The sequence below is a fragment of the Notolabrus celidotus genome, chromosome 20 (genome assembly GCF_009762535.1).
Source record: "Notolabrus celidotus isolate fNotCel1 chromosome 20, fNotCel1.pri, whole genome shotgun sequence".
Lineage (NCBI taxonomy): Eukaryota > Metazoa > Chordata > Actinopteri > Labriformes > Labridae > Notolabrus > Notolabrus celidotus.
Genome location: NC_048291.1, coordinates 20,433,545 through 20,456,254, shown reverse-complemented (window position 1 = coordinate 20,456,254; position 22,710 = coordinate 20,433,545). Strand labels below are relative to the sequence as shown.

The 22,710-nt window shown below is 38.9% G+C and overlaps 1 protein-coding gene across 2 annotated transcripts; it reads right to left on the bottom strand.

Annotated features, from left to right (window-relative positions):
• Nucleotides 1–5,610: 5,610 nt before the first annotated feature.
• pih1d1 (PIH1 domain containing 1) lies at nucleotides 5,611–20,408 on the bottom strand. 2 transcript variants are annotated; one of them, XM_034712271.1, is made up of 11 exons: nucleotides 20,278–20,408; nucleotides 19,764–19,853; nucleotides 18,048–18,105; nucleotides 17,708–17,896; nucleotides 14,926–14,987; nucleotides 9,206–9,287; nucleotides 9,029–9,125; nucleotides 8,800–8,826; nucleotides 8,521–8,599; nucleotides 6,186–6,329; nucleotides 5,611–5,723 (listed from the first exon to the last, which is right to left on the bottom strand). In XM_034712271.1, exons 2-11 carry the CDS (start codon nucleotides 19,842–19,844, stop codon nucleotides 5,688–5,690), a joined length of 855 nt encoding a protein of 284 aa, XP_034568162.1. In that variant the 5' UTR covers nucleotides 19,845–19,853; nucleotides 20,278–20,408; the 3' UTR covers nucleotides 5,611–5,687. The 2 variants fall into 2 exon arrangements, with proteins under 2 accessions (XP_034568162.1, XP_034568163.1); XM_034712272.1 differs by lacking the exon at nucleotides 20,278–20,408 and adding an exon at nucleotides 19,973–20,071.
• Between the last annotated feature and the right edge of the window lie 2,302 nt (nucleotides 20,409–22,710).

Sequence of the window (22,710 nt, the reverse complement as noted above, 5' to 3'; positions counted from 1 at the left end):
CTCAACAACTAGTTTTACAGTTTGAAATGTTAAAGAACTAACAATACACCATATGTTTGGTTTTTTGTATTGGCTTATTCAAGTTAATTCCCTTGTTACTTCAAATCTGATTTTTAACAAGCAGACATCCTTTTTCCATCTACTTTCCCTCCCACACACCTTCATGACCTCCCATCACTCTTGATCTCTGTCATCAGGAAGAATTTAGAGCGGCCCTATGACAGTGGGGTCAAATTTATCGAGTCGGTAACTGTCATCGACAGCTCTGCCTCCTCGATACCTTCTCTGTTGTTGTGCCCATCGCCATGCCAGACCCAGCAGATCAGCACAGCCAGGCACCATGAGTCCTTTCAAAGGTATTAAAGGGCGGCTCCAATCCTCTGTGTAATGCGTCAATCCTCCCACTGTTTGTGTGTACAGGCACACATTTGAAGCTATCAGTTCAAGCCTTCACAGTTTAAAACTACAGTTCCACTTATAAGCTAAAATAATACAATTAATTTTGATGGTGAATTTGAAGCTACAGCTGTAAGCCTGTTAGCTTTTCCAAGTACAAGCTGTAAAGAAGAGGAAACAACATATGCACCTCTGTCCAATTGCGCTCCAAAAAGCCTGTGTCCGAGAAAGAAATAGTCTGATCTACTGAAGGCTGTGATGAGCCTACAAAGACTTATCACTCAAGTCTGCAGCTCACCTCAGCTTTACAGAGCTTTATGGTTTTCAACTCAATGATAGTAAGATTAGCAGTACATCTTACTATCTTCTCACATCAATGGCCTTCTTTTCACTGCTAGCTGTTTCAACAACAGCTATAAAAAGCCAGAAAACTTGAGTTTCTTAGATTGAGACATTATCCGTATGTTAAGGAACTTAAGACGGAAAATTGTCTTACCCCTTGGGCAGATTTATTTGCTTAATAGTAGCAATTCAGGCCTTTTTTCCCTTGTTCTATACCTCAAAATAAGATGATTATCTCGACTTGTCATGAGAATGCGGCTTCTGTTCAGTTTATTGAGATGTTTCTTACAAGACATAAGATAGAAACCCTCAGTTCTGAGTTTTTGCAGTGTGGTGGTGACCAAAAACAGAGGCAAAAGTGTGGCTCTTGATAGAATTTCAAACTCCCTGTGAGTAAACTGTTTGATTACAAGTTCACATATTAATTTAAAATGTCATGATATGACTACTGCCCACTAGAGGCCAACATTTGTGTCTATCCTTTAATATTTAACAACATTACACACTTATTATAACTTGGCTTGTTATTTTCAACGCTGTGATTCTGTACTAAGCTAGCTGGGCTGCTGGGGGTAGCTTACTGACGCAAGCATAGTATTGATGAATGTATTATAAAATATTTAGCTCTTATTTACACTATTAAGTTAGTATATAATAGAACAGTGGTGCACTTAGGGACACATACTATCAACATAGGCACTTGATACTTTCATGAGACCGGGGCTCAGCAAGTACAATCCAAAACAGAGAGTGAAGGACTTTGCTCAGAGGTTATGCAAAAGTAAGTCCTGAGTAAGTGCCAGTACTTGAGAGACCAATTATATGGAGAAAAACTGCCTTTTCTGAGCTGAATCAGGAGGGGACATGAACTGATGAGGGGATTTGGGAGAAGAGTCGAGTTCCAGACTCAGGCCTTAACAGGGTTCATTTTAGTCAAGGGCAATGTGTCTGTGTAGAGTAGAGGAGATTGGTGCCCAACAATACTTCAATAAGTGTTAAAGAGAAGCTATAGTTGGCAATGAGGAGGGTCGAGAGAGGAGGGGTAAACACGTTTGTTATTAAAAAAAAAAAAAGGGAACCATTAGCTTTAAACTTTGTGAAAACTTTACTTCAAAAACAAAGTATATCATTGAAAGCTAACAGTGTATTTGACAGTACAGCTAACTAGCTTATTAGAACTGGGTTTACTCCAATATCTTTTCATGTTGTCAAATATTCTTGTTGGATAACCACAGCGCTGTTCGAAAGAACATCCAGTAAAAATATTTGGCATGTCATTAAAGGTGCGACGGGGTGAAAATTTCACACTGTCAAAGCAACAAAAGAGGAGGGTTGCTAACCAGACGACAAACGGGGAACCTGACACTGCCCTGATCTAGCCACTGTAAATGTTCCACAAACACACACACGCACATTACCAACTGCATAGATAACATTTGTGTTGGGAGACAGCTGTTTAGTACCTTCTAAAGTTAGCTAGCCTGACCTCAGACAACTAGCATTTGTGTATGGGGTTTGCAGAGAACAAAGAAGCAAAGGAAAAATGTGAAGGACGGCAAGCTATACAAGGTGTCTAATGTGAGGTCATTGTTAGACCTCTTCACATACAGCAAGCAAAAGCAAGCAGATGTGACAAAAAATGTTAAGATGTATTAGAAGCAATGCTTCTTATGATTTCTACCTCTTCCTGAAAACTTGAGTTTTCAAATTGAATGGAAGTGGTCAAAAAACTTTGCAGAAATAGAACCAGGGAAATTTATAACAACTCAGCCTTCAGCCCTTTACTCACACATGAATAAAATGGAGTTGAGGGTAGTCTATTGTGCTGTCAAAGCAAGATTTAATATTATTATGAGGTCATCAGCAATATTTCATGTTTGCAAACTATAAACTAGTCCTGCTCCTGCAAATTTTATAAATTTGCGCTATAAAAATAAAAGTTGATTGATTTTTTATTTATTATTCTTTAATTCTAAATGATGAAGAGAAATGTTAACCACATATGTTATGTATAAAACCCTGAATAAAGCTACAGTCTGTTGGCTTTTTTGTTTGCTTGTTTATCTATGTATTTACTTACTTATTGCATGAAAGGTTTGCTGATAGGGTTAGTTCTATTGATCTAATGCATGGGCTACAACTTTTTTTCACTACTATATAACATCTTTTTTTTTTACACTGTCTAAATTGATTAAATTTAACATTTTGTCTTCCTGCAAGAAGAAAACTTGAACAGTACACAATAAAGTTCAGACAGACAAACGTACCTGTATGGAGGTGATATCACCAGTCAGAGGTGGAGATGGACAGAGACAGACAGAGGGAGTTTTATACAGAGAAGTGGGGAGGACTGTGTGTGTGTGTGTGTGTGTGTGTGTGTGTGTGTGTGTGTGTGTGTGTGTGTGTGTGTGTGTGTGTGTGTGTGTGTGTGTGTGTGTGTGTGTGTGTGTGTGTGTGTGTGTGTGTGCTGTTTAAACATCTATGTGTGTATGCATGCTGTGACAATGACTGAGTGTCCAAATGTACAATACAAGAATAACTGTGAGTATGTGTGCACAAATGTGCAGATTTGAGAGTGTGTGTATGTGTGGTGAGGGCTGGGGGCCACAGGTGGATTAAGCGGAGGCAGAAAGATAAGCACCTCATAGGATTAGGGAGAACAGAGGGATGACTTCACTGGACAAATGGAGGGGTGCATCAGGGCAGGGGGGATGAGGTGGATGACAAAATAAAGAGGGAGGGGAGTGTGACTGATAGAAGAAGAGACAGCTGGCAGGGAAGGGACTGAGGCTACTGGTTAAAAGACAATGGTAGTTAAAATTGAGGGTGTTTTTAAACTTACCAAACAACCTGTGGTGAGTATAATTAGATTAAAGGGAAATATGCATGATGAAGAGATTGATACCACACTTATGTGGCACCAATAAGCAACTTTGAGTACTTAGAAAAGTGCTATTTAAGTCCTATCAATCATTATGTCTGAAACAAAATAGCCCAAATTTAAAACAGGGGATAATAGCGTGGCTCTGTTAAAGTATAAAATCAAACTACCTGCAACTTAAAAGCTAACTGACCACTTTGTTTCATGGTACAAATATAGCCACGCTAAATGTTTCAATTGTTTTGCTAAGCTAAGTGAAAGCATCACTTTATTATGTAGGGGAGACCGGGAACAGCTGGGAATTTTTTTTAATTCCTTTTGGGTTCCTAAAAAAAATTTGGACTAGACCAACCAAATACTATGTCAGTTAATTGTACATCTAACTACCTTTAAGAATTATAAGTGGCAACATAAGCTATAGTGTTCACAGTATTTGTTTGAATGTAAGACAACACATGTTGTGACTGGCCCAAACTCTGTTGATATCACTAAGCATTGAAGTATCTGATATAAAACAATATAAAAGGAAAGTCCATACTGTTTAGAATGGTTCCAAGAATCTAAGCCATATAAGGTACAGTCTTTGCTGCTTAGAGTGGCTCCAGGAAAGTGCAGATAGAGGCCCCTTGCCTATTCTGTAAATTACGGTGACAGTCAACACCCTTATATGAACAGAGTTGGAGTCAAGTACTAATATAAACCAGATGTTAAGGGAAGTCCGTGTGTGTGTCGTGGACATCACTTAAACCCATATAAAGAACTTGTCTAACAGCCTTCGAGGAGAGAGACACGATCTGGCTGAGTCGTCCTCCCAAGCAGTCCAGAATGCTTGTTCGATACTGGTGTTGTTTTTTGTAATAAACGTATTACTCTAAAAGCAAGCCAGTGTCACAAAGTTCCTTCTGCATCTGCTCATCACGGGCTGTCAAGATACGACAGCATCACTGAGTAACTTTAGGATTATTTGTCTCAATAGTTGTAGCATTCCCCCAAAATACACATTATTTTATTAATAAATGTTAATATTGTGTAATAGTAACATCATAATAGTATAATTTATGTTACAGTCAAAATAAATAAATAAATGTTATCATTATTATTAACCATTGAACATTACACTTAATATTTTTTACATTTATTTTAATCAAAAATGTACAAGACTTTGTCTTAGCAAAACTAATTTACTGCAAAGCAATCTACGAAATATGGATTGCCTTTATCTGGAATTGCCATCCCAGAGACCTGGAAGTTTTTGAGCTTTTTTTCTCTATTTTCAGAGGTGGTAATACCACTCATAGTAAAAGTAGAAACACTGACATTGAACTGTTCCTTAGAAAAAATAACTTTATTTATGCTTTTGGACTCACCTCTGGGAGCTGAGCTACGGGAACAGATGTGGATACTTGGCAACAGGATGAGGAGAGACATAAAGAGGAGTGAGGAAGGCGACCAACAGACACAGCAGATGGATCCAAAAATAGAAGGATGACTGCTTTACTCATTCATTTTTTCCATGAAAGGGGAGGTTTCTTGTTCACGGGAAGAGCTCCACATACAAAAGAGCCAACAGGAGAGTAACCACACTGGATCTCCAACTGATCATAGTTCTGGCTGCAGTGCATCCGGTTTGGATTGTGGAAATCAATATGCTGCCTGCAATGCTCAATCACAGTGTTGAACAGTAGAGGGTAGGTAGAGGGAGGCAGACCATACAACATAATGTAACCAACTAAGTAGACTAACTAAAATAATCCAATATCTTTATTTTTAAAGTGGCAGTAGTATAGTAGTATAGTAGTAGTAGTAGTAGTAGTGGTAGCAGTAGTAGTAGAATCATAAGTAGGGTGTGCATTCCTCACTGAGCTCTTATTCTTTTTCATTAGGGCATTATCACAATAATGAGTGTTTATTTATTTTAACAACCAGTAAACATCTTTAAAAAATCTTACATTGAATAAACAACGATACATCAAATAAGAAAGAAACTGGGCTTTATAGAAAAACATTTTTATTGATTTAGCATCATGTTTGATAGAGACAAAAATAATCTGTTATAACTTCTGTAGTTTCATGAAGACAGCACAGGCATGGTGACTGTGAGGATCTGTGAAAAAGAACACAGGGACAAAATGGATATTGTTGCAATATATGATATGAGTCAGTAGTGTATATATAGATTTTTTTCATAGATTTTTTTATGAAACACTGCATGACATTCTTTTGTGTCCTGTTAAGGCTGTGTTTTCAAGCACAGTTTGCTGTGTGCTTTTACTGTCTTTTCTAATGTTGATACACTTGACAAGTATGGCAGAAAAACCCTGGAGACTGTTTCTGGCTAAGCCTTCCTTTTTGTCTCAGGGATATCCATAGGAAGGCTATGAACATATATGTATGAGAGAAACCCTTTTAAATATTTGTTTTTACAGCTACAGTTCATGTTGCTGGTTTGAAAATACAAAACTTAAGACATGTCCATGTCTGTAAAAACAACACAACACAGAGTTAAACCCACTACAGCTGCTGCTGACACTGTGTGTTTGTGCTGCACTGCCTGTGTGTTTCATACCTGAGTGCTGTTGTTGTACTGTGCCACGCTCTTCTCCTGATCAACAAAGAACGGATGGAAAATGTCAAGAAAAAAGAGTGACGGTCGAGCTGTCACCACCAGACGATCCTCACCAACATCCAGAACCAGAAAGCGAGATGATGGCTGCATGGGAGACAAGTTTACACAGCTCAGACTGAGGTACACTGAAGAATGATGCTGTTTCACTGTATGAAGACTAACTGATACATTTAGAGGATGTAATCTCTCTCATGCAAGTCTGGCTGGAGCTGCTCAAGTGGGAACTTCAACAAACTAAAGACCAGGGTCTGTATGCACGTCCAGCCATTACACAAATGGGACCATCAGTCTTAATGTACCGTTATTGAACGGCCCATGAACAACTGCAAATTAACTAATTGCGCCATGAAAGTGAGGCAGTGCAAAACGTAATATGTCCAGGGAACCTGCTGGAAAACCCCTATCCAACTAATTCGACTTGCGCATGCCTACTACGCATAAACAACAATAAACATGGCGAGCGGTACCGGTGTGACTGAGAGAAGATCAAGAAAAAACTAATTTTTAGTGGAAGAAACGGACATTTGATTACAAGAATAACGAATGAACCATCAGCTATTATCAGCAAGTCAATCATCAAAGATAACAAACAAGGATAAAGGGAAAGTTTGGCTTAAGATCTTGAACCGGGTAAATGCGTGTGATGTTTCTGAGCGCACAGTAGAAGTAAAATAAGCAACATGAAAGCGGCTTTGCGCAACAAGCACTGCCACCAACGTGGCACAGGTGAAGGACCACCTGTCCCCCCATTGAAGGATGGGGAATTGTTGACGGAGTTGTTTGGGAAGGATTTACTTCACAATATTGCTGGTAGGTTACCTAAGATTTATGTTCTAATTCATTCATGTCAAATAATCTACAGAACTACTTTTATTTACATTTTATATTTTGTCTTAAACGGTAACGCATAAGCAAGATGCCCGCCATCTTTTAAACAGCTTAACAGGTGCGGTAATCCTGCCGTTAGCACCTGCAATGGGCGGGTCTACCGCCATTACATTTAATGCTTTGTTGGGACGTTAACCTGGCTCATGCATACCGCTTATCAATTTTTTTTTCACCATTAGTACAAATGGCCTGTTTTCATCGCAAATGGCTGGACGTGCACACGGGCCCAGATCTGTATCTCCACAGGCTGAGGATACAGTACAACAAAGAGCCATTTGACAGTTTTTGTGTCAAATTTATTCTCTTTGCTTTGTCCTCCAACACAACATGAACAAATCTGCATTTAGCTGGTTATTCATGATATAACATGGCATTATTTGATGGTTAATGATAAGTAGTTTCTGGCTTGTGCAAGCAGCTGAAGCTGATTCTTTTACTACGGTGGCCCTAAAGTGTAAACACAACAAATAATTCAATTTTTTTTTTTTTTTAAACTGACAACAACAAATCAGAAAACACATCACACAGAAGAAAACACAACAACATTAACTTCGAACAAATAAGGCAGGTATCTGCTGACAGGATCGCTCCTGATTGGAAAAATGTGCTGGAGTTTTAAAAAAGTGGATGTCGTTGTGTTGCCTGATTTGTCGTGTTTTCTTTTTTGTTGTTGTGTTTTTCCTTTTTGTCAATGTGTTAATGTGCTGATGTTGTGTCTTCTGATTTTTCGTTAAGTTTTCTGATTTGTTATGCTTTCTATTTTATTGTTGTTTTTCCTTCTTGTTGTGTTTACTTGTTGTTGTTGGGTTTTTTGATTTGTTATTGTGTTTTCTTATTTCTCATTGTGTTTTCGTTTCTCCGTTCTCTCGTTGTGGTGTTTTTTGTTGAGTTTTTTTATTTTTCGTTATTTTCCCTTTTCGTCATTGTTTTTGTTTTTTTTCCTGATTTGTCGCAGTTTCTATTGTGTTGTGTTTTTTTGTTGTTGTTGATGTGTTTCTTGATTCGTTGTTTTTTTTCAAATTTTTCATTAAGTTTTCTGATTTGTTGTTTTCTATTTTGTTATTTTCCCTACTTGCTGTCAAGTTGTTTTTGTTGTATTTTTCGATTTTGTTATTGTTTCCTCATTTGTCGTTGTTTTTCCTTTTTCTTGTTCTGTGTTTTTTGATTTTTAGATATTTTTCCTTGTTGTTTTGTTTCCTGTTTTTTGTTTTTGTTTTTGCGTTTTTGTGGTGTTGTGTTTTTTGATTTGTTATTGTGTACTCCACTATGCATTGTTGTTCTGCATCATATTACCCAAACAGACAAGAGAGGTTTAAAGAAAACTGATTTATATTTAGTTTGAAGAGAGAAAGTGTGTTTCTTCTTGTGTGTGGATTGTTTGTCTTACCACCCCCGGTAGCTTTATCTCTGCGATGAGGTATTCAGGATCACCAGCAGGAGGCTCCACAAGCAAAGAGAACTCTGGTCTGGAGAGAGTCAAAGATAGAGAAACAAATGGGTGAAAGATAAGAAGTCCATTTAAAGACAATAAGGAAATAATCAAACTAAGACAAGGGCTGGAAGAAAAAGTAGAAGCTATTAAATAAAGTAAACACTTCAGGTCAAAGAAGATGTGAGAAACATGTTCAGAGTTTGAGAAAAGTTCTCTTTCTACATAAAATTTTACCTTTTGGTTGTAGCAGTGAGGCTCTCCCTGTGAGGGAACAAAGGGACAAGCACAGAGTAAACCAAGCTCATAGATCTTAGAAAGCCTTTAGTCCCAATGTGAGTGTACACGATATCCCCCGGCTGGGATGAGAACATTTGATCAAATTCGCACAGCAACAATGATTTCATATTCTTCACATTTTTGTAAACATTCAGGAGCAAAACAGGAGATCAGTAAGTAGACGTACTGAGGCTGCAGCTCCTGGATCACCGGCCTGCTCTTCGTCCGGATATTCTGCTCGCTGACGGAACCCAAGAACTTTCTGTTTTTCAGCACCTTCCAGTCTGCAGAAACACATTCAAAAACATCAACAACTGCTACAAACATAAGAGACATGTTACACAAACTTCTACCTCACACCCACCTCTACTTAGTTCCAGATTGTATTTGTTCTCTAAACCTTCTAAAGACACAAGAATGACAAACTGTTCGAAGAGAGGGTCCTTCTGCAAGACAAACATTTATACGTTACAGGTTACATAGGTAAACTCAATACAAGCAGCAAAACACATTAACAGCACAACAGATTAAAGTGGCAAAATTAAATGATAACTCATCTGTCATGTTTCCTTCAGTAAATCTATAAAAGGCAACTGATTTTGTTAGTCACTATTGGCCCCTGCTCATTCATTGGTTAAGGTAACGGTTACTTCTCAGTGTTTATCGTCTGTCCTTTTCTTTGTGGGAAACTTTTAATGTTGCAGTCTTAACAAAGACTCTCTTGTAAAACAGACATTGTATCTCAATAGGAATATTCGCTGTACAATAAAGAATGTGTGGTTTACAATCACAGAGATGACTCATGATTTAATGACCGATCCTCACCACACATTGACTTTGTGGGAAACAAAATTGTGCCAGAAGTCAGAACAAAGTGTCAGACCGACACCATCGTCCCCCAGGGAACGGTTCTGGCTCCGTTCCTGTTCACCCTCTACACTGCAGACTTCACCCACAACACAGCGAGCTGCTACCTGCAAAAGTTCTCTGACGACTCCGCAATTGTTGGCCTAATCACCAATGGGGACGACAGGGAGTACAGAGAACTGACGCAGGATTTTGCAGTCTGGTGCCAGAGAAACCACCGCCAGCTCAACGCAGGAAAGACCAAAGAGCTGGTGGTGGATTTCAGAAGACGCAAGCCCTCTCCTCCCACACCAGTGAACATCCAGGGAACGGACAACGAGATTGTGAAATCTTACAAGTACCTGGGTGTTCACCTGAACAATAAACTGGACTGGTCAGACAACTGCAACCATAGACTGTAAATAAAAATGGACAATGTTGCTCCGCCTCTTCCCATTGTATGGTTCTGAAGCCAAAAAATCCCCCTCCTGGGCGCAGCCATTGTGCAGCCAGAGCCTGTGAAGCCACTGTAATAAGCTCCGCCCTACAGCGTAATGTCACAAGACGCTGTGTGTCCTTTGAAGTTTCACTCCACGGCGGCTGTGAATCAAAGGAAACCCGGAAGTAAAACCCTGTTTTTTAACCTCTAATAACTAACGAAAAATAAACTTTTCAGGAAAAAGAGGCCTTGGACACAAAACAGTCAAATACTAACTACATATCACCACAGCATACGGATGTGAGAAACATTCGTTCGACGTGTATTTATTTTTTAAAGTTTGACTGCTCCCCCATTCAAATTAATGGGGGAGACGGATTTTTTGACCTATACTGCAGCCAGCCACCAGGGGGCAGTCACACTGCTGAAAGCCTCACCACCAGCCACCGGAACCTCTCCCTTGACTGCAACGCACTCTATAAGAACGTACAATGCAGACTCTTTCTGCTCAGGAGACTCAGGTCTTTTGGTGTGGAGGGGGCTCTTCAGAAGTCCTTCTTTGACTCTGTGGTGGCATCAGCCATCTTCTTTGAAGTGGTCTGCTTGGGAAGCAGCATCTCTGCTGCTGACAGGAAGAAGCTGAACAGACTGGTGAAGAAGGCCAGCTCTGTCCTGGGCTGCCAGCTGGACCCTGTGGAGGTGGTGGCTGACAGGAGGATGATAGCAAAGCTATCTTCTCTGACAGACAACACGTCACACCCCCTCCAGGAGACCATAACAACACTAAGTAGCTCATTTAGTGAGGCAGCTTTCTATCACGATGGCCCACGTGTGTATAAATATTTTTACAAACAGACTCAAGAGTTTCATTCTATCTTATCTGATGTGACTTTATTTAATATCAATTAATTACATTTTAGTGTATACATCTTATTTTAATTGTATTACTATTGCCTTTTTAATATTTGAATATTTTTACTCAAATAGTTTATTATTTATTGACTCATTAGATTAGTATAGATTAGGTATACTTGATTGATCCGCCATTGGGGGAAATTATTTTGTTCTAGCAGCTTACAACAAGGGACAGGGAATACAACAGTGGACTGACATACTTGAACATATAATAATAATAATAATAATAATAATAATAATAATAATAATAATAATAATAATAATAATAATGGTATAAAAACAAAATAATGATAATTAAGGTAAAAATAAAATAACAAAAATAATAATAACAAAGGTAAAATATAGCAATTATTACAGATGTGTACACTATGTAGACTTTTGTCTTGTGAATACATAGTAAGGTAAGTTCTTGCAGGGATAAAATTGCACCAGATTTTTATGAACACACACAGTATGACAAACACACACAGTGTGATTCAAATATGTTTTAATATCTTATTTATTACCTCTATTCTTCCATTTGTCTTAGCTATCAATCTTAAAATATTAACATTTTATTGAACCTCCTGTGTTTCCTCATTTAGACCTCATGATAGCGTTTCCTTTACTTAGCTCTTGTTTTTATGAGTCTTGATAAAGAGGGTTTTCTTTACCTGTATATGCAGTGTGGAGTGGGGTTTGGAGTAGGTGCAGGGGGGTTTTGACTGTTGGGTTAGGTACTTTTCGGCTGCATGAACGAGGGTCCAAATTTAACTCTTGGTAATTAATCTCCCCCTGAAAAACCCCTACTTGGGCCTACATGTTTATTTACTGTATCTTTTACTCTCAATTTCTGTATGAAAAGTTATTTACAAATAAAGTCTGGTTGATTGATTAGATAGGAGTTGGAAAAGTAAAGCAGTTGAGTCAAGCAGTCAGAAAAACAAAACAAACAGCTTGATCTGAAGCAGATGTTATGCGCAAGAAAATGTACAACTGCACAAATTCAAATAACTCAAAGTTCATTTGGTCTGAATTTGTATATTAGAGTACAACCATTCTTGTTATTAGACAGTTGTGTTTTCTTTTTACCTTGTTAGGGCCCGAGCACCGCTGGTGGCCACCGGTGGCGAAGGCCCTATTGCATCCCTAAGGATTATATATCTTCTTTCTTACGCGACTTTGAACGCCTTTTTGGCCCCTTGAACGTGAATGAAAGCACGGATATTTTTGCACAGTCATTGGGCCTGGTGAAAAATTTACTAATTTATGGGTCTCAAAATTTTTTGTGCAAAAATGTGCTCGGTAGCGCCCCCTAAAGTTTTCAAAATCGCTTTCGTATTGGGGTTATTTTGAGCTACATGCTTGAAAATTTTTATGCATATTAATGGCCCCAGGACGCACAAAAAAGCCTCACACACCCATATCCAAAACTCAACAGGAAGAGCGCCACCTACTTTTGAAAGTCTAAATTTGCTCCTAAAAGTGTCCAAATACGTCCAAATCAGGGTGCATACTTTTGCTCATTTCTCCTAGAGCTTTTCTCCGATTCAGTCCAAACTAGGCACATTCTATAGTAAACCCATTGAGGATTAATACAAATTAAAGGCATTCCATTTAGACAAAATATGTGGGCGTGGCAGACTTTGGGGCGGGGCATCAAAAAAAACGTCAAAAAATTGATTTTTGTGGCTTTAATATGCACGTAATTTCACGACATCCAACTCACTCGTCAGTCCAAGGAAAAATTGCGACATTTTATGGGTTTTGCGAAAAAAGTAAAAAAAAATGTGCTCACTGGCGCCCCCTACAGGTTTCAAAAACAACTCCCCATAGGGGTTATTTTGAGCTACATGCCTGAAAAATTTTACGCATATTCAGGACATCATGCCGCACAAAGATGCCTCTTGCACCGATATCCCAAACTCAACAGGAAGAGCGCCACCTAGCTTTGAACATAAAAAACACAGCTAGCATAAGGGTGCACGCAAACGCTATTGCGCGCCAGAGCTTTTCTCCGATTCAGTCCAAACCAAGGGCAACCTATAGTAGACACCTTGACGAGAAAATGTTATGGAACAGAATTTTGATTAGACAAAAAATGTGGGCGTGGCAGCCGTTGAGGCAGGGCATCAAACACACATACAGTTTTGAATGACGCCCAAATAAGGGTGCATACTTTTGAGAGCTCCTTCCAGAGTTTTTCTCCGATTCAGTTCAAACAAGGCACATTGTATAGCAGACATATTGACGATTAAATAAGGGTAAAAGGATTTCTGGTCAGACAAAAATTGTGGGCGTGGTATGCGTTGAGGCAGGGCATGAAATGCACATACAGCTCTGAATGTGAAAAACGTGGCAAAATAAGGGTGCATACTTTTGACAGCTACTCCTACAGTTTTTCTCCAATTCAAGCCAAACTAGGCACATTCTACAGTAAACCCATTGACGATTAATACAAAGTAAAGGCATTCTGTTCAGACAAAAGATGTATGCGTGACAAATTTTTGGGCGGGCCATAAAAAAAAAACCTCCAAAAATGGATTTTTGTGACTTTAATATGCACGTAATTTCACCTCATCCAAGACACTCGTCAGTCCAGGGAAAAATTGCGACATTTTATGGGTTTGGCCAAAAAAGTCGAAAAAATGTGCTCACTAGCGCCCCCTACAGTTTTCAAAAACCCCTCCCCATAGGGGTTATTTTGAGCTACATGCCTGAAAAATTTTATGCATATTTAGGACATCATGCCGCACAAAAAAGCCTCTTGCACCAATATCCCAAACTCAACAGGAAGAGCGCCACCTAGCTTTGAACATAAAAAACGCAGCCGAAATAAGGGTGCATACTTTTGCTCATTTCTCCTAGAGTTTTTATTCTATTCTGTCCAAACAAAGCACATTCAATAGCACACATATTGAGGATTAAATTAGTGTTAACAGAATTCTGTTCTGATTAAAATTGTGGGCGTGGCATGTGTTGAGGCGGGGCATCAAAATGCAAGTGAGAAACAAGCCCTGCAGAACTAATTTAAACAGCAAGGAAGGAGATCCAGCAGCAAAAATCTGTTATGATGAGTCAAGCTGCACATCTGGAAATAAAGGACAATTACTGTTATTAATGTGTTATATTGTTTTTTTGGGCTCAGTTTTTAAATATTCTTCAAATGCTCTTATTTGAATTTACTTTGACTTTCAGGCAGTGCATCAACGCACATACAGATTTCAATGTGAAAATGTAAAAAGGATTAAAGGAATTCTGTTCAGACTAAAATTGTGGGTGTGGCTTACTGTCAACTTACCTAAGGCAGCATATGCTCTCAGATCTTGTCCTCGCATCACGCGTCGGCAAACATCAAGCGGCGGGTAACGTTTGGGGGCGGCTCGCGTATGCGACGGTGGCTCGCGTAGGCGGCGGCTGCGGGTGTGCGAGGGCCCGTTCATCGCCGCTTGCGGCTTTAATTTCAATTACACCTGCTGTCACACACCTGGGATGCTGTCCTAAGACTATCGGACTAGAGGGGCGGGATCATCCTGTCACTTCAGGTAGGATGACCAAACCTCAGAACAACATCAAGAGACTCTTCTGAGAGAAGACTGCAGGAAGTTTGTAGTCGAAACATGTAAAGGTAAAAAGAAATCACGCTGGTCTAGTTACAAGAATTGTTTTACTATAACTCTATTCTAATTCAGGCACGCAACCAAACTCAAACTTGACATCAGTATGAACCTGTGTGGATGGATGAAAACATGTACACACACACACGCGCGCGCGCGCGCGCACGCACGCACACACACACACACACACACACACACACACACACACACACACACACACACACACACACACACACACACACACACACACACACACACACACACACACACACACACACACACACACACCTGACATCTCTGGAAGAAGTCTTGGTTGATGACGACATCATACGCTGTGCAACCCTGGGAATCTAAAACAGAGAAGACATTAATCAATAAAACAAGGAGATAGTTGGAAAATAAAAAGGTTGAAGTCATTTCAAACTGTATTTCATGTTTTAAAAGTGTAGCTTTAAAGGACACAGGCTCTTAGTACACAAGGAACACCATGGGAAAATCCGGACCCAGGTTAAAGATGTTTCAATTTTAGAGCTGAATACTTCTCAGCTGTTATGATTATTGAGGAAATCAAACATGGGAACCAAGATTTTTTTAAAAAGTGATGTTCTAGCTCTTTGAACACAGATTATGTTAAATAGATTTGGACATGAATCAAATGATAGTTACTCTGTGTCAGTGTAAACCAGGAAACCACAGGACGTGGACTTCCTCTGCTTGAGGTGTTATGTATAAAGAATCTCGCAGATGAGATATGTGTGGTAACGTATCATTTCCTGTTTACTGAGAGCTTCAAAGAGGGCTTGTGTCTGCAGCTTTCATTTACTCACTGAAAATACAATTATGTGTTTACTAAAATACAGAGTAAAGAAATAACAGCACTGAGGGATCGATCGAGGCAGGTGGCTGTCTAACATGAGTCTAGTCCTGCTGGAGGTCCTGTTAAAAGAAGTTTTTCCTCACCACTGTAACTGGTTAAATACTGTGAAGTGCAACGCTCATGGTGGATTAAGATGAGATAAGACTCTTAGATAAGATAAGAGTCTTATCCTGTCTTGATGTTGGGTCTTTGTTAATAATTTAACATAGAGTATGGTCTGGACCTGCTATGTAAGTGAAAGCGTCTTGAGCTAACGTTTGTGATTTGTCGCTATACAAATAAAGATTGATTGATTGATTGAAGAGTGCTCTTAAGGATGCACTGTTTCTCATGATGAAATACATTGTGATAAATTTGATGAGTAGCATCTATAGCTTTGGGGAAACTGTCACAGGATGTCCACTTGCAGCATTTCTGTCTGCTTGATGGCTGCAAATCCAAAGTATCTTGTGAGAAATGAATTTTTAAAAGTGGTCTGCTCTGCGTGCATGTATGCTGTGCTGCATGTGTATCCTTTCTTCGAGGCTGATTTCCAAAGATAAAAGTACATATGACTGTAGCATCAGCTTTACTTAGTCACTGGACCTACAGGCCTGAACAATAAAAGCATTACTGTGAATTTGGTAAAGTACTTTCTGATTCTTAGTTCGTAAAGAGGATTCAACGCTGCTCCTTCTCCATCTCTATTTCTCTTTCTCTAGGCGCTGTCTTGTAAACACTCTGCACAAAGCTCCTGCTAATGTAAACACTCCAAAACTTCCACTGACTTATCACTGAACTAATGTTTCCTCTTCTTCCTGTGAATGTTTCCAACCTTATTATCAGACATTGACTCGGGTTAATACTTTTGGTAAGGGGGTTAATACATTACCTTTAAAGACATGACCATTTTCATGTTCTTAACTATATTATGTCAGGCTGCCTGTGACTTCACAACTGTATACTTCAGATACCTACAGTATGTGGTATGTTGCCTCTCCCTCCTCTCTCGGGCTCAGGCCTCTCCCTGCGGTGAATTTCATTCCTGTGATGTCGTTTAGACTTTGTTTTATCTTTAGGCTTAGAGGGTGACTCGAAATCATCCTGACATGTTTTATATGCCCTCCTGTGTAAGCTTGTTTATGTATCGCTCTGCCTTATTAAATCCACTTGAAAGCAGTGTTGTATTTGGCAGCTATCTTAGTCTTAGTCTTATGGAAGAAAATGCTTATTAGTTTTAGTCACATTTTAGTCATTTATATATGTGATAGTTTTAGTCCAGTTTTAGTCAACAAAAACTCACAAACTTTTAGTCTAGTTTAAGCCAGTAGGTAACATTTAAAGGTGCTGATATTTGTTCTGTTCTGGTGGGTTAGATGGTGGAGAGGAACAGTTTTCTGACCGCGTTTTTCATCATTAAGTTTAATTATTGCATTTGTCTGTTTTTGTTTTTCGTATACTGGAAAAGTCAACCGGATGAGATTATTGTTATTGTTATTATGGAAGCCGACATCTCCGTGCGTGCTTTGTGTAAGGTGTGTGTCGGTGGCTCTTCTACTAACCTCAAGTGGCTAAATGACAGAAGGTTGGATTAGCCTCAACATTAGTTTTATTTAAAATTAAATATAGCACTTCCCCTTTGATAGTACTTCATATTGTAAAAAATACTTTATGCATCTGTTTCATTGTACAGATGTAAAGGAGATTAATTGGTCCATCAAAAATGTATAAAGAAAAGAAAATGTTCCTTAATGTCACAAATATCATTAGTACACTGTTTGTAACTGTATCTCATTATTAAGGCAAAGAAATGCAATGAAATTCCTCAAGAGGGTCTTACTCTCAAAAATAAATTCATTGGAAATTTTCAAATGAGTTTAAATTGTCACTTTTGACCTACATTGTTTTTACAGTCCTTTAAAACTGTGTCATTCTGCTGTTGTAAAACATCTGCACAATACCTTATTTAATAATGTGAAGTAGGTATGATATGCAGAAATAAGAAGGGTATATAAATAGTATTTTTTGTGTTTGTGTGTGTGTGTGTGTGTGTGTGTGTGTGTGTGTGTGTGTGTGTGTGTGTGTGTGTGTGTGTGTGTGTGTGTGTGTGTGTACATAGACATCATGCCACCCCTGCAGAAGTCAGTTCCCCTGCCTTTTTTGGGCCTGCCACCGCAGCCCCAAAAAAGTCCGGACACACCCCTGATCACTTACTGTTGTCCATTTCAGTGTGTGGCTCGCCCAGGCTCATGGGAACTCTGTAACTGCTGGGATCCTCTGACTGAAGCAGCTCCACAAGCTCATCTCTTGACAGTTCTGGAGGCTGTGGGACTGAGAGTGACTGACAGATGTTGACGAAGATCTTCTGCTTGCTTGGCTCTGAAAGAGTCTTTACACATATGCCTATGAAGGGAGGAGAGGAAGCAAAATGACAAACACACACAGAGGAAAGAGACGCAGAAAAGGAAAATGTCTAACACAAAAATCAAAAATAGTGTGTATAACACTCTCCAAACAGTAAGGTTTGATTTGTTGATCTTGTGGACACACTTACCAGGAAGTGGCCGAATTACTTTGGAGTCTGAATTTTCCGTCTGCATTGTTCCGATAGTCTGGATGGATAAGCAACAGTGTATTCAGGCTCAGTTAAAGTTTGCAGATCCACGTAGAATGTTACATGTACTCAACTACACTTCCAGTCAAAAGTTTGAACACACCTTCTCATTCAAGGGTTTGTATTTATTTTAAACACTGTAGATTAATACCAAAGACATCAAAACTATGAAACAATATATATGGAATTATCTAATTAACAAAAAAGTGTTAAACAAACCAGAATATGTTTTATATTTTAGATTATGTAAAGTAGTCCTCTTTTTCCTTGATGACAGCTTTGCATACTCTTGAGTGCAAATCCCAAGCATGATAAATGGCATAATAAAAACACAGGGCATAACATTATTACCAGGGTTGCCAACGCTCAAGCCCCTGGCGTGTGACACAGGCTTTCACCGTCAGTCTCATTCTCACACTCTGCTCAGACATGCTAAAACACTACACCACAAGAAGTCTGTGGTGTGCAATGTTTATATCTCTGTGTTGATTGGTCAGCTGCTCAAACATAGGATTCAGACCTGCTCTACTTTAACTCTGATTGGCTTCTGTCAGAGATAATGAACGTGAAACTATTAAAAACGAACTAGATGGTCAGTTATAGTTTTGACATTTAAGTTGGCTTGATTGATACATGACAACTCATTCAGAGTAACATTTAAGTAAATATTTCACCTTAAAATGTCCGGGAGCTGGCAAAAAGTAGCTGTACAATATTTGCGCAGTGAGTTTGCTTTGGCGTAACTACTGCAGTAAAAACGAAAAGGTTGTTATTTATGTACCAATTGTTTTGTTTTTTTTCTTTTACATAATTTAATTTCCAGTACAAATGGTCTCTGAAATATTCACTACAATACAGGGAATTAAAGCTGCTGTTGGTAGGAATGGTGTAAAAAACGTTACTTTTTTTCTTTTTTTGGAGAAAAGGTCATAATGCCCATCGGTACTCATAGGTCAGTAATTTGAGACTATAGCGAAATCTCTGTGTTTTCAATGCCTTTGTATCAAGCAATGTTATTATTCCCCTCGTTCCCGTTATGAAGGACTAATCATAGATAATCTCCAATCCTCCTCTGTCCTGATTGGTTTATGGGCGGCCCCTACTACATCGTCCGATTGGTTATGAGTTCTGCACTATCGTGACTTCACACACACTTTCTCTTCTTCCTTATTTCTTTATGTATTTATTTTGGTGCCTTGGTCTACAGTATCCCGTAACCTCTTGAGTCCTCTGCCTCCCTCCTCCTCCCGCCCCCACAGATAAACATGGACAGAAAAGGATAACAACACCCTGAGCTGTCCCACCAGGCTCAAGTATCACCTTAGCCTGCACACGCCGATCTGTGTTGGGGGGCTAAGAGGATATCTGGTTGGGAGGGATAGTGTTGACATTCAAAGTCCCTCTCTCTGAACAGATGTTTACTCTGACATCCAACAGCAGCTTTAAGTGTTAGATGCTCAAAATTCCCTAGGAGAAGACCCCCAAACCCCCCTCTTTATACCTCTGCCTCCATTTATTTAAATCAACCCTCAAATTGGAGTATCAGGTTTGAAAGGAGGTGCTGTTCTATTTTCCTTGCTTCCTCAAATAGCCTGAGTACACCATTGATCATTGTTATGTTAAATCCATGTGTGAACACAAAGAGAGAATGATTACCTGTAACAGCAGCTGTTGATACAGCTCCTCTTGCTGTTGTAACTCCAGCTCAGAGTTGAGGAGGGAAGAGTCTGTAGCCATGGCTTGAAACTAAAGACAAATTAAAGATTTTAACATACAAGGTGAAAATAAAAATGTAAATTGTTTCACTGCATTTAAAGTTTTCTCTAAGGGTGGACAAAAGCTATTATACACAGGAAGCTACGAACCAGGACATATCTTCAAATCATATGAAGAGATATAATTCGAAGTGAGGAAAACTACTTTAAATTACTCATGTCTTAGATAATGACAATAAAAGCAACCAGCTAGCAGGAAAAGTTTAGGATAGCTCTGGTCACCGTGGTAACTCGCATAGACGTCTCATGAGGTGTTAGCATAACATTAGCTTAGGCTTCTTAGCAATGTGAAATAGCTGTCTGACAACGCGCTCGTCTTTCGGCATTAAACATATTAACTTGCTGCTGTTGTGTGTATGATATCTTTCCATCGAACACGTTAAATGTGTCTTTACCTTTCCAATACACCGGGGTGCTGCAGTGCTGAGGGTTTGTGCGCCAGTGTTTGCTTTAACATGACTTCCGGTCCAAACCTGTCACAATAAAAGCTCTTGTTTCCGGTATGGCAATTGTCAACCACGGCTCCGTTTTAATGACCTCCGAAGCTAAATCTTGGAGTTTCTCTGTCATTGTAAGGACTACTGGACTTATTAATTTATTTTAAGTCTAGCATCTTAAGTTATTTTAATGGTTTAATATTTTAGTCTTTTATTATCTTAGAAATGTATTTTACTTTGGTGATTTTAAAGGCCCTGTGAGGAGTTTTGTAATGGCTGAGAAACAGACTGAAAATGATACTGATGCCTCTTTATACAGTGGCCCTGAAGTGCAAATCACAACGGCATTTCAGAAAACACAATGGCATTTCAGAAAATACAACGGCAAATCAAAAAACACAACGGCAAATCAGAAAACACTACGGCAAATCAGAAAACACAACGGCAAATCAGAAAACACTACGGCAAATCAGAAAACATTTCAATTTTGATTTGCCATTGTGTTTTTTGATTGCCGTAGTGTTTTTTGATTTGCTGTTGTGTTTTTTGATTTGCTGTAGTGTTTTTTGATTTGCTGTTGTGTTTTTTGATTTGCCGTAGTGTTTTTTGATTTGCTGTTGTGTTTTTTGATTTGCCGTAGTGTTTTCTGATTTGCCGTTGTGTTTTCTGATTTGCCGTCGTGTTTTCTGATTTGCTGTTGTGTTTTTTGATTTGCCGTAGTGTTTTCTGATTTGCCGTTGTGTTTTCTGATTTGCCGTTGTGTTTTTTGATTTGCCGTTGTGTTTTCTGATTTGCCGTTGTGTTTTCTGATTTGCCGTAGTGTTTTCTGATATGCAGTTGTGATTTGCACTTCAGGGTCACCGTACTCTTTATGACCTTCAATAGCAAACAAGACCATCAGTGATAACACTGACACCTTCTCTGTTGTCACTTTTAATGCCTGAAACCACCCTGAGGGGGTAGGTGTCAGACCAGATGATGGACATCTCGCTTCAGAAACAGCCTTTATTCGACTGTTTTCATGGAAAATAATCACATTGCCTGATAAAGTTGACTATTAAAAAACAACAGGATAAGGTTTTTGTTGAAAACACTACTTTTGCATGTATAGGACAAGAGATAAGAGGTATCACTTTGTCCACAAGGGGGCGCCATAACTGATACAAAACAAAAGTTCCTAACAGCAGCTTTAATTTCCTGTTTTGAGTTTTAACATCTTATTTTACCTCCAGTGTTTCCTCATTAAGATATCATGAGAGCGTTTCCTCAGTTCTTTCAGCAACTTCTTTTTTATTTTATTTATTTATTTATTTTGGGTCGGGGCTGGGGGTGGGACCTTTTTCTTAATTTATTCTATTTTGAAGTTATGTACAGCACTTTGTGTTACAATGTCATTGTATGAAAAGCGCTTTATAAATAAAGTCTGATTGATTGATTGATTGATTGATTGATTGATTGATTGATTGATTGATTGATTGATTGATTGATTGATTGATTGATTGATTGATTGATTGTGTCAGCAAAACTGAGATCGTTTAACTGAGTAAGGCTGTCAAAGAAAAATGTGAAAATGATGGTCACAGTAGTTGTAGACCTGCCAACACTACCGATTGGGAGTCTACCACTTTTTAACCCCTTCTCCCGCTGTACTCCCGAGTTGTTAATTCTCCCGAGAATCTCCCTGTCACATTGATACCAATCAAATGAGTGTCCCTCAACTTATAAGGCACGTACCCCATCAGATATTTTAATTCCTTAATTTGTTTCAAAGCCTTAAAGGTGACATATCATGCAAAATCGACCTCTTAATGGTTCTCTACTGGAAATATGTGTCCCTGGCATGTCTCCAAACCCCCCGAAAATGAAAGAAATCCATTCTGCCCCTGTTCTGATTTCTCCACCTTTCTGTAAATGTGTGTGAAACGAGCCGTTTCGGTTTTCAGTGTTTTTCATACGTCACAACAACATCCGGCTTGTAACGGAAGTCAGAGCTCGGAGCTTGTTCAGCCCATAGACTATATAAAATACAACTCAACTCCTCCTCCGTTTTTCATTACCTGCACACATGTGTGCTAACAAGGAGCTTAGGAGGGAGGCATGCTAGTTGTAGGCTGTCTTTTTTTTCTTTTTGTTATTTAAGTTTTTATTGACTTCATCACAAGAAATTCATTCACTATAAATGATACATACATACTGAAGGGCATATACTATCAACAGACAGCACCGCCAATTTTTGGTTGAAAGACCCTTTCGACAAAAAACAAAAGACAAAAAACAGAACAAAAACCCTAAACAGACGTCCCCCCCAACAAGAGACAGAAACATAACAAAAAAAAAAAACAACATTAAAAGGCAGCCCCACATTAAGTGTCAATAAGTAACACTGTTCAA